Source organism: Bos taurus, chromosome 4 (assembly GCF_002263795.3).
Source record: "Bos taurus isolate L1 Dominette 01449 registration number 42190680 breed Hereford chromosome 4, ARS-UCD2.0, whole genome shotgun sequence".
Lineage (NCBI taxonomy): Eukaryota > Metazoa > Chordata > Mammalia > Artiodactyla > Bovidae > Bos > Bos taurus.
Genome location: NC_037331.1, coordinates 97967909 through 97980959, shown reverse-complemented (window position 1 = coordinate 97980959; position 13051 = coordinate 97967909). Strand labels below are relative to the sequence as shown.

Genomic DNA, 13051 nt, shown 5'->3' with positions numbered 1-13051 from the left:
CTTTGGTTTTATGATGAAACGATTAAAATACTGAAGTTGACATGACACCTAACAAAGTCCCAGGGTGTCCCAGGTGTTGACTTAGAGCCTCCCGGCTCCAAAGACTCCTCTTATGTTTCCTCTTGTGATTCTGGAGGTGGATCCTCTGGCTGTTTATCCTCTGCCAAGTGGCACACTGTGGACCTCAGTCACAATGGTGCTGTAGGAGCACCGCAGGAGGAAGGGCCTTCTTCCTGGATCTGGGGCTTTTTCCTCTCTGCTTGTTTCTACAGCACATGGGACATCCCGTGGCAGTGAATTCAGTGGTTCCATTTCAGGTGGTCACCAGGAAGTTGTCCAGAGCCCCAGCCTGGGTCTGGGTACTTTCTGGAAAGTACACCCCCACAGCAACTTCCCATGACTTAGCCAGTGCCCCAGCCAAACCCTAGAGGGTGGTTCATAGCTAGTTTCATCAGGACCTTACAGAACCTCTCTGCTAGCCAGAGGGCTGTATAGCCATGCCCTCTTCAGGAAAGCCTGAGTCTCAGTTTTCAGGAGAGAAGGCCCTCTCTTCTAGATTTGTTCCTTCCTTGGCAGGTCTGCTCCTGTCCTAGGTTGTACTTGTTCTTCCTATAATCTTGGGAGTTTCTTAACCCCTTAAGGTAACGAATCCTCTGTTACTAGTTAATACTCTTGTATATTAAACTTTTCCTAAAGACCTTGATTAATTCACTGATACCCAACAGAAATGTGTGTTTATGTTCACCAAAAGTTATGTACAAGAAATTTCATAGTTGCACTTTCCATAGTGGCCAAAATGTCCATCACCAAGAAATTGTAGTACGTTAATACAAGGGAATGCTATCCAGCAATGAGAGTAAATGAACCACAAGTACATGCAACGGCACAGATGAACTGACGAACTGATGTTAGGTGAAAGAAGCAGAAACAAAAGAAAATATTCTGTATGATTCCATTTATGTCAAGTCCCAAACCAGGCAAAACTGATCTCCGGTGCTAAAAAGTAAGAAACGTGGTTATTCCTGGAGGGGACTAATGATTCAAAGGAGGCACAGGGATCTTTGGGGGTGCTGGTAATATTCTGTTTCCTGGCCAGGGTATTGGTTATATATAGTTATGCAAATTCATTGAGTAGTGCATTTTTGACGTTTGTATTTTAGAAATGTTTCAAGCTGAAATGTATGATGTAGTTATTGAAATTATAAAGTGTGACTTATTTGACTCAAATAATGATAGTTCAGTTGGTAAAGAATCCGCCTGCAATGCAGGAGACCCCAGTTTGATTCCTGGGTTGGGAAGATCCGCTGGAGAAGGGATAGGCTACCGACTCCAGTGTACTTGGGCTTCTCTTGTGACTCAGCTGATAAAGAATCCACCTGCAACGTGGGAGACCTGGGTTTGATCCCTGGGTTGGGAAGATCCCCTGGATAAGGGAAAGGCTACCCATGCCAGTATTCTGGCCTGGAAAATTCCGTGGACTGTATAGTCCATGGGGTCACAAAGAGTCGGACATGACTGAATGACTTTCACTTTCACTTCCCAATGAAGTCAAACTCATTCACTCAACAAAAAGTATATGTATGTATTACATACCAGTCACTGTCTATAATGCTAAGGATCTAGAGATGAATTAGTTATTGTGGTTCCTGTTCATAAAGGGGCATAGTATAAAGGAGGAGACTGACATGAACATGTAAACTACAGTGCAACATGATTCACGGGTTGGTTCGGGTATGTATGGGGTGCTAGAGATATAGAGGAGGAAGCTGTGAATGGCGCACTGAAAAACTACACACAGAAAGGTGATGTTTCAGCAGGGGACTTCCCCCCATGCACAGTGAAGTACCTACTCACTCCTCTGTCCTCCATTGCCATAAAGGGATGAGCAGGAGTTGGCCAAAGTGAAAAGGGTGTTCTGAGCAGGCCAAACAGCATGTGGAGATGTGAACTTTGAGTCTCCATAAACTCAGAGAACAGTGTTTAATGTGGCAGGAATCCAGGTAGTCCTGGAAAGAATGGCAGGAGAGGAAATTCCAAATGTAAACTGAGGCTTTGGCAGGAGAGGAAATTCCAAATGTAAACTGAGGCTTGATGGTGATACGTCTGTATGCCTTCTACAGAGTGTGAATTTCACACAAGGAGCCAAAAAACAACGTATAATTAGTCTTCAAAGATGCCTCTCTACCCACACATAGCTGATGCTTTTGCTAGTCCCTTCTCAGAATGAATCTGAGAATCATTCTTGGCCAGTGGAACCAATAGAATTTGGTGCAAGTGATATCTGAGACCACTTCAGCTTCTCTGACTTGATTTCCTGGAATGCTTGTTCTAGGGGGAGCTAGTTGTCTTGTAGGAAGTCTGGCTATTTTAAGTTCACCTTATTGTGAGGAAGCACAACCTAAGAGAGGCCATGAGGAGAGACCCTTCACCAGCCAAGACTTCAGATGACTCCCCCGTAGCTGACATCTGGCCACAACTGCATCCAAAACCCCAGTGGAGAATGGACTAGCCATGTGTCGGACGTTGTCAACATACAGAACTGTGAGTGAGAGAAAATATTTTTGTTCTGTGCTGTCTTTTCTAAATATTTATTTCTTTTGGCTGTGCTGGGTCTTTGTTGCTCTGCACCCAGGCTTTCTGTAGTTGTGGAGAGCGGGGGCTACTGTCTACTTCTGGCATGTGGGCTTATTGTGGCTTCTCGGCTTTTCTCATTGTGGAGCATGGGCTCTAGGCTTCTCAGGCTTCAGTGAGGATCTAGAGATGAATTAGTTGGGTTGCACAGGCTTAGTTGCTCCATGGCACGTGGGATCTTCCCAGACCAGGGATCGAACTGTGTCTCCTGTATTGGCAGGTGGATTCTTAACCACTGGACCACCAGGGAAGCCCTATACTATGTTTTCAGTCGCCATATTTTGGGGTGGTTTGTTACAAAGTAGTAGCAATTGGAAGACTTGTTGGAATAGCATTGTGACATAAAGAGTCTATTTTTGGGAGCAGTGTGGAGACAGCATGGAGGATGGGCTGAAGCTACCAAGAATGTGTTAGGAGGGGAAGTGTGCATGGATGTAAACAGAAAGCAAAGGCTGGAATCTAGAGATACTTGTCAGGTAGAAGTGTTGTGAAAAGAAGACTATGAATATCTTTCAGCTTTTTGCCCAAAGAGAACAGGTGGTGGATAATGTCCTTAATAGAAATAAGGGCCCTATTTGAGAGAGTAGATAATGAACTGTGTATATGTTGATGTTGAGGGGGTTACAAGGATTCATTGGTGAAAATGTCTGATAAGCAATTGGAAACTTTAAGGCACACAGGAGATTGGGGCTGCACGTGTACATTCATGTACCATCTCAATTAACAAACAGTGATGGCTGAAGTTATGGAGGCGAGGTCATCAATAGAAAGTATACACAGCAACAGGAGGAGGGACAGATAGTAGAGGTTTGTTAGGAGAATTCAGTGGACAGAGCAGGAAAAAACCAAATAAAAACTGAAAACAGATTAAGTCAGAGAAGTAGAAAATTCATGTCATACAAGCAGAAGGACAAGAGAAGGTCAAGAGCATTGAGCTCTCATTATCAAAAGTCATTGCAAGATTGAGTAAGGTGAGCTTGTGGTATTTGGTTTTGACAATTAAGCGGTCACTAGGTTTCTTAAATAAGACTGCTTTCAATAGGCTGGCTTCAGTTAGAGTAAAATGAAGAAACCACGAATATAGATTATTCTTTAAAGATATTTGGCGTTAAAGTGAAGGAGAAAGACATGGTAGCTTATTTGAGCATGATTGTAGGCCATGAGGGAAAAAGGAGCCTGGCTGGCCACCTGGAAGTGAAAGTCGCCCAGTCATGTCTGACTCTTTGCAACCCATGGCCTATACAGTCCATGGAATTCTCCAGGCCAGAATACTGGAGTGGGTAGCCTTTCCCTTCTCCAGGAGATCTTCCCAACCCAGGGATGGAACCAGGTCTCCCGCATTGCAGGTGGACTCTTTACCAGCTGAGCCACAAGGGGCACTAAATCCCTGAGCCAATGGAAGGGGTGGGATAAAAAGGTCTTCAGAGTCAACTAGTTAATAGTCGTCTAGGGGGAAAATCCCATAGACAGAAGAGCCTTTCAGGCTACAGTCTGTGGGGTTGCAAAGAGTTGGACACGACTGAACAACAGCACACACACTTCAAAGTGTGGTGGATGGATCTGTAGCATCACCACCGCCTGGGAACTTGCTGGAAATGCAGACCCTCAGGATCTGCACTTTCACAAGATCCCCAGATGATCATAGCTTTTAATCCTTACAACCACCAGGTAAGATGGGCATTGCTGTGTTCTGTGCTTAGTTACTTCTGCTGCTGCTGCTGCTAAGTCACTTCAGTCGTGTCTGACTCTGTGCAACCCTATGGACAGCAGCCCACCAGCTCCTCTGTCCACAGGATTCTCTAGGCAAAAATACTGGAGTGGGTTGCCATTTCCTTCTCCAGTACTGGGATGTGGGAGACCTAAAAGAGAAGGGCAACACATGTGGGGAACCAGAATCGTAGAGTAGAGTGTGGCCTGGTCAGGGTACAAGGAGGGATTGCTTGGACTCAGTTTTTTATGGTCTGTAAAATTGAGGGAGTTGAGTGATAGCCCCTTCCAGTGCTGATATAATGTACTGTTGTGTGTTAGTTGCTCAGTCATGTCCGACTCCTTGCAATCCATGGACTGCAGCCCACCAGGCTCCTCTGTCCATGGAATTCTCCAGGCGAATACTGGTGGCTTCAGTCGTGTCCAATTCTTGGTGACCCCCTGGACAGTAGCCCACCAGGCTCCTTCGTCCATGGGGATTCTCCAGGCAAGAATACTGGAGTGGTTTGTCATGCCTTCTTCCAGAGGATCTTCCCAACCCATGGACTGAACCCAGGGCTCCCGAATTGCCGGCGGATTCTTTACCATCTAAGTCACAAGGGAAGCAAGATGGGCATTACTGTTCCCATCTTTACGTATAATAAGAAACCGGTTGCCTTAGCTGAGCTGATTAGTGGCTAAGCCAAGATTGAGTACTAGAACTTCCTGAGTCCAAGTTCCGTTCAGTCTCTCAGTCGTGTCCGACACTTCGCGACCCCATGGACCGCAGCACGCCAGGCCTGCCTTCCATCACCAACTCCCTGAGTCCAAAGTTCTTCTCAAAAGGTAGAGAAGGAAGTTCAGAAAATTTGCACTTTCTCCCAATTCAGGAGAATTGTCAGATCCTGCTGTTGCTGCTGCTAATTCGCTTCAGTCGTGTCCAACTCTGTGCGACCCCATAGACGGCAGCCCACCAGGCCCCGCCGTCCCGGGGATTCTCCAGGCAAGAACACTGGAGTGGGCTGCCATTTCCTCCTCCAATGCATGAAAGTGAAAAGTGAAAGTGAAGTCGCTCAGTCGTATCCGACTCTTTGTGACCCCATGGACTGCAGCCTACCAGGCTCCTCCGTCCATGGGATTTTCCAGGCAAGAGTACTGGAGTGGGTTGCCATTGCCTTCTCCGTGTTAGATCCTAGAACACTTCTAATTATCAGTCAATCACAGGTGTGTTGTTCTAGTGCCCTCAGCTGTGAGTTTGCCCTGAAAACGATGGACGAATCCTTTTCGTAGCCTTTGGCTGCCTCACGGGAAACAACATTGACAGCGTTGGAACTTCACTTCCCAGCAAGCCTCGCGGCTCGCTACGGCGCGAGGCATGACGGGCACCTCGCCTCTCTCTTCGATTGAGCTGCCCGGCAGAAGCGGAATACGTTGCAGCTTGACGTACGGGCGCGCGGCATTCTGGGAAGTGTAGTCTAGCCCGGACTCGGACGACCCCTCGTATGAATGGGGCTCCGGTTGACGGCGAACTACAGCTCCTTGACCGGCAGCGTTGGTGGCAGCCGCTGAGAAAAGGGAGACCGTCACGGACCCGGGAGAGCGGCGCTCCAGGACGGTGGTGATGTTCAGTGCCACGGCGAGGCGGTAGCCGGGCTTCCTGGGGTAGTGGTCTAGTTGGGCGCTTCCTCTGCGCTCTCGCTCCCCTTCCCCTGTCTTGGCCATGCGCCCGGCCTTCGCGGTGGGCCTGGTTTTCGCAGGCTGCTGCAGTAACGTGATCTTCCTAGAGCTCCTGGCCCGGTGAGTGACCCCCGTCGGTCGCACAAAAGAAGCGGGAGGAGGGGCGCCCCCGAACGCTGCAGCTCGGCGTACCCCCCGCGCCCGCGCCCGCGCCCGGTCTTGTTGCCGTTCCCTCCTTACCCCGAGGCGCGCGCGGGCCGGGATGGAATCGCCTCCGCCCGGGTCTGCCCTGGACTACCTGGGACCTTTTTGAGTTGGCTGGTCCGTCATCCTATGCACCGTCAGCTCTCCTGCCCAACAGTTTCTCAGCATCCCTCTAGGGGAACCCTCGGGGTGTATGCTATCGTCACCCGCCCGTTTCATACCCTGGAGGATTGAAGTCTGTAGAGTTTCCACCCCGCAGGGTCGAAGGTAACTCGTGGCAGAAGCCAAGATTCCCCCCAGCTCTTCTCGATCCTGCTAATGCCTCTTGTATGACTTGAGCAAAGCTTGGACTTAAAAAGCAGTCTGACTTGGTTTACACTGCAAAGAAGGTTTCAGTTGTATTAAAGTAGGCTGCAGAACATTTGTTTTATTGGCCTTAGAGATGGTTATGATACTTCACCCAGCATACCTCTTGGGGATGTAGTAGAACGAATTCTTAGGCAGAAAGTTGTCTAATTGACCGGAGATAGATTTTCCAGCATTAAGATACTATTCAATAAATTAGGAAGCTTGCAATTTGAGGCGTAAACTTTATAAATTAAGAATGGTTATGACACTTTCCCAAAGGACACTAAGGTAGCTGTATTGAGGTGGCACACAAACAGTATTAAGTAACAATGTGCAAAGGTCATTGAGCACAAACTGTTACAGAAAAGGCGACAAGTGGACTGGAAAAGCTCAAGACTGAAAATCTCATGAGTTTCAGCCTTTGGCTCCGTCATTCGCCTGGCTGTGTGACGTTTTCAAGTTATTTAGCCTCTCTGGGCTTCCTTTTTCCAGCTATAAAATAATATCTGTGCTGTTTAACACCTTGTTTTAAAATCTGCACAATTATCTCCATTGCCCATCACAACAATCTTATGTACAAGATAGGTCAACAATTATATTCTCTGTTTTACTGAAAGTGAAACACGTCCCAAGAAATTAGGTTCTCTTTTATCACTTGTAAGTGGCGGAACCAGAACTGGAACCCAAGAATCTAAACTCTTAGTCGAGTATCTTTTTCAGCCTTCCTGTTATTTTTAAACTGGAGTAGCCCATAGTTTTGGTCACCCAGTTCCTCGTGTGGTGCTTATTAGACTTGTATTTTATTTTCATGACACTATTGATTAAGTTATTCAGAAGCAACCAGTTTACTTAAGGGAATTCTTTGGGGTTAATTTTTGCAATTACAGAGCTTGAAATTTTATTATGCAAAAAGTGTTGATAAAGATCTGTCATTTGTCATTCTTGGGACTAAGTGGTGAGGGATATGAAAATAAAAGGAAAAGATGCACCCAGCTGTCAGCTGGTACACTTCAAAGGAAGGTCACTTTGGAAATTGGTTTAAAAATATAAAAATGTGATGAAATCAGGTCAGCCATGGAAATGAAGGTCAGAGAATAATAGTGTGTTTATGTTGAATATGCCATTAAATTAAATTTTGCCAAAGGCTGTATGACATCAGAATATGCTAGCAACTGAGAGCCTTTTTTTTTTTAACCAGTTGTGAGCCCTTAGCTAAATTACTTGGTCTTTCTGAGTCTGTTCCGGAGCTGTGAAAGGGTGGCGATACCTCTGCCATCCTCACAGGGTTTTGAAGGATTAAATGAAATTCATGTGCAAAGCCTGAAGCTCATATTTGGTTTGTTCCCCTTTTAACAACTTTTGTTTCAGTATTTGTATACCCGTTTTATTGGGCTTCCCAGGTGGCTCAGTGGTAAAGTATCCGCCGGCAATGCAGGAGATGAGAGTTCGATCCCTTGGTCAGGAAGATGCCCTGGAGGAGTGCATGGCAACCTACTCCAGTATTCTTGCCTGGAGAATCCCATGGACAGAGGAGGCTGGTGGGCTACAGTCCATGGGGGTTGCAAAGAGTTGGACATGATTTAGTGATAAACAACAACTCTGTTTTATTAACTGTTCCTGAAAAGTTATAGGTAAATATAACTGTACAGAATGTTTTTCTGCATTATTCATCTGAATGTTTGCATACAGTGGTAAGGGGTACATTTGCTAATTTAATGAGTGGTACCCCAGACTGAATAGTAGTTTTTTCCTAATTTTCTTGGGCAACTCCAACTTAATCATGTTTCAGATTGAGAAAGTAAGAACTGGTTGGACTAGATAGTCTTCAAGGTTCTTTGTAGATTTGGCTTCCCATAATTTGTAACTCTTGTCTTGGGACATCATGCTGCTGCTAAGTCGCTTCAGTCGTGTCGGACTCTGTGCGACCCCATAGATGGCCGCCCACCAGGCTCTGCTGTCCCTGGGATTCTCCAGGCAAGAACACCGGAGTGGGTGGCCATTTCCATCTCCAATGCAGGAAACTGAAAAGTGAAAGTGAAGTCACTCAGTTGTGTCCGACTCTTCATGACCGCATGGACTGCAGCCTACCAGGCTCCTCCATCCATGGGATTTTCCAGGCAAGAGTACTGGAGTGGGGTGCCATCGCCTTCTCCATAGTGGAAAGCTAATAAAATTTTGTAGAGCAGGCACTGTGCTTCTTCTGTGGTTTTCTTGAAATCATTAGGTATGGAACACCAAGTATGAATGGAAATACTAAAGTGACTTGTAAAGTGAGCATTTTTAATCATTCTCTTCCAAATTGGAAAACAAATTTAGGTTTTTCTTTCTGATTTCATACCTATGATTGGGACCTATAATAAAATACAAAGCACCCATGCAGTGCATAGGGCAAGCATGAAGTATTGAATGAGTGCTTTGATCTTCCTTCTGAGAGAGTTCACCTTCTACTTTGGAATCAAGATATACATCAGTTCCCTGTCTAGGCAAAGTGTCTTAGATCAGGAAAACAATCTGAAACATTTTCTTTTTGGCATTTTATTTTTTAATCAAGTGCCTAATGTTAAATAAGGACATTTTCTAAAAGTAAAACTTTGGATTCTTGCCAAAGAGAATTCAAACAGAAATGATTTGCAGTTAGTGATTATAATTCCTGAGGAATAAAGTTCAAGAAAATAAGTGATTTAGGAGAAAAAGATCTAGGTTTGTACTCTGATGTTTTCAAATGAATTATTCAAGTTAAATTGTTCCACTGGTAGCTATACAGCATTGTGTTCTTAAAAAGTTCGGTAAATTGATTTCTTAAAAATTGAATTATGTGGGCACATTAGGGAGATATAAAAATCCTATGGAAATAGAGACAAAGTAGATTAGATTGTCAAGAGGAGGGGGACATGGGGACTGATTCCTAATGGGTATGGGATTTCTTTTGGAATGTCTTAAAATTAAATAATGGAAATGACTGCACAACTCTACATATACTAAAAATCACTGAATTAAAAAGGGACCTCCTTGGCAGTGCAGTGGTTAAGACTCAGCGCTTCCAGTGCAGGGGCACGAGTCAATCCCTGGTGGGGGAACTAAGATCCCACATGCTACGTGACAAAAAAGAAAAAAATAATAATAACAATGATAATAATAAATAGAATAATAATAAAATGGAAACACCATTTATTTGCCAGGTAGCCCTGAGAGACTTACCTAACTCAGTGTCATATGGCCCTCAGTGTCTTTAGCAATGAAATGGGCATAATAATACCTACTATGGAGACAGGTATTGTTATAAAATAACACCATGAAGCCATCATAATCAAGGTAATAAACATATCCATCACCTCCAAAATTTTCTTGTGTTCTATTTTATGATAAGAACACTGAACATAAGACGTACCCTCTTAACAAATTCTAAAGTGTACAATATGGAATTGTTAACCATATGTACTTCAATGCACAGGTATCTTTTGAACTTATTTGCTTTGTATAACTGAAAACTTACACCCATTAAACAACAGGTCCCCGTTTTCCCTTCCCCCTTGACCTTGGTGGTCTCCATCTGTTGTCTGCTTCTGTAAGATTGATTTTAGATGCTTCATGTAAGAGGAGTCATGCAGTATTTCCCCTTTTGTGACTGACTTCATTTAGCATGTCTTCCATGTCGTTGCAAATGATATCATTTCCTTCTTTTTTAAGGTTAATAGTATTGTATGTTTATACCACATTTTCTGTATCTATTCACCTGTCCATGGACATTTCAGTTGTTTCTGTATCATCACCAGGTATTGCAAATAGTGCTGCAGTGAATACGGGGGTACAGCTATGCTTTCAAGATCTTGATTTCAGTCAGTTATTTTTAACATTTAAAAAACTTGAAATATAGTTGATTTCTAATGTGCCAATCTCTGCTATACAGCAAAGTGACTCAGTTATACACATACATAAATTTTTGTGGGGGTGGGGGAGTGCGTCCCTTGTAGCTTAGTAGGTTAAGAATGTTAACCTGCCTGCAATGCAGGAGACCTGGGTTTGATTCTTGGGTTGGAAAGATCCCCTGGAGAAGGAAATGGCTACCCACTCCAGTATTCTTGCCTGAGAATCCCATGGACAGAGGAGCCTGGCAGGCTACAGTCCATGGGGTTGCAAAAGTCGGACATCACTTAGCGACTAAACCACCAACCACCACCACATACATGTTTTTAAATATTCTTTTCCATTATGGTATATGGTGTATCCCAGGAGACTGCATAGTTCCCTGTGCTATACAGTAGGACCTTGTTATTTATCTGTTCAATGTATAATAGTTTGCATCTGCTAACCCCAAACTCCCCAGTCCATCGCTGTCCTCCCCTCCCCCTTAGCAATCACAAATCTGACCTCTATGTCTGTGGTTCTATTTCTGTTTTATAGATGGGTTCATTTTTGCCATTTTTAGATTCCACATATAAATGTCATGTGGTCTTTCTCTCTCTGACTTCACTTAGCATGATATTCTCTAGTTGCATCCATGTTGCTGCAAATGGCATTATTTTGTTTGTTTGTTTTTTTATGGCCGAATAATGTTCCGTTGTATGTATGTACTATATCTTCTTTATCCGTTCATCTGTTGATGGACGTTTGAGTTGTGTCCATGTCTTAGCTATTGTGAGTAGTGCTGCTTTGAACACTGGCGTATGTGTATCTTTCTGAGTTAGAGTTATCTCTGGATGTATGCACAGGAATGGGTTTGCTGGAACATAAGATAAGTCTGTGTTTAATCTTCTGAGGAACCTCCATACTGTTTTGCATAGTGGCTGCACCAATTTATATTCCCACCAACAGATAGGAGAGTTCCCTTTTCTCCACATCCTCTTCAGCATTTGTTGTTTGTAGACTTTTTAATGATGGGTCATTCTGACTGGTGTGAGGTGGTACCTCATTGTAGTTTTGATTTGCATTTCTCTAATACAGTGATGTTGAATATCTTTTCATGGGCCATCTGTATGTCTTCTTTGGAGAATTGTCTATTAAGGTCTTCTGATTGGGTTGTTTTTTTTGTTGTTGGGTTGTATGAGTTGTTTGTATGTTTTGGAGATTAAGCCCTTGTATGGCGCATCATTTGCAAATGATGCTACGGCTTTCATTCTATAGATATTTTTTTTTTTTTTTTTTACGGTTTCCTTTGACTTCCCTGGTGGCTCAGACGGTAAAGCGTCTGTCTACAATTCGGGAGACCTGGGTTCAAGCCCTGGGTCGGGAAGATCCCCTGGAGAAGGAAATGGCAATGCACTCCAGTACTGTTGCCTGGAAAATCCCATGGACAGAGGAGCCTGGTAGGCTACAGTCTATGGGGTCGCAAAGAGTCGGACACGACTGAGTGACTTCACTTGCTCTGCCAAAGCTTGTAAGGTCACAGTTGTTTATTTTTATTTCTGTTGCCTTGGGATATTGACCTAAGAAAACATTGGTATGATTTATGTCAGAAAATGTTTTGCCTATGTTCTCTTCTAAGAATTTTATAGTATCATGTCTTATGTTTAAGATTTTAAGGCATTTTGAGTTTATTTTTGTGCATGGTATGAGGTTGTGTTCTAACTTCATTGATTTATATGCAGCTGTTCAACTTTCCCAGTACCACTTGCTGAAGAGACTGTCTTTTGCCCATTTTATATTCTTGTCTCCCTTGTCAAAGATTAATTGACTGTAGGTGTGTGGGTTTATTCTGGGTTCTCTGTTCTGTTCCATTGATCTGTACATGTGTTTTTGTACCAATACCACATTGTTTTGATTACTCTGTGTGTGTGTTAGTCGCTCAGTTGTGTCTGACTCTTTGTGACCCCATGGACTGTAGCCCGCCAGGCTCCTCTGTCCGTGGAATTCTCCAGGCAAGCATACTGGAGTGGGTTGCCAATGCCCTCCTGCAGGGTTTGATTACTGTAGTTTTTTATTAACAGTATTGTCTGAAGTCTGGAAGAGTTATGTCTCTTGCTCCCCCCACCCCACTTAGGTTTGCTTTGGCAATTCTGGGTCTTTTATGGTTCCATATACATTTTGGGGTTATTTCTTCTAGTTCTGTGAAAAATATCATGGGTAATTTTTTAGGGATCGCATTAAATCTGTAGATTGCTTTTGACAGTATTGCCATTTTAACAATATTAATTCTTCCAAATCAAGAGCATGGGATATTCTCCCATTTCTTTGAATCCTACTTGATTTCCTTTATTAGTGTTTTATAGTTCTCAGCATATAAGTCTTTTACCTCCTTGGTCAGATTTATTCCTATTTTTTTATTTTGTTTTCTGGTGTGATTTTTTTAAAGTTTTTTTTCCCCCTACATTCTCTTTCTGTTATTTCATTGTTTGTGTAAAGAAATGCAACTAATTTCTGAATGTTAATCTTGTATCCTGCACTTTGCTGAATTCATTTATTAGATCTAGTAGCTTTTATGTGGAGACCTTAGAGTTTTGTATATATAGTTTCATGTCATCTGCATATAGTGACAATTTTATCTTTCCTTCTGATTTGGATACTTTTT

The 13051-nt window shown here is 43.5% G+C and overlaps 1 protein-coding gene across 1 annotated transcript in view; it reads left to right on the top strand.

Annotated features, from left to right (window-relative positions):
- The first annotated feature begins 6037 nt into the window (after nt 1-6037).
- SLC35B4 (solute carrier family 35 member B4) overlaps nt 6038-13051 on the top strand; it is a 35281-nt gene continuing 28267 nt past the window's right edge. Inside the window, exon 1 of the mRNA NM_001192941.1 lies at nt 6038-6114. Coding sequence (NP_001179870.1) covers nt 6038-6114 — 77 coding nt within the window. The remainder of the gene's footprint in view (nt 6115-13051) is intronic.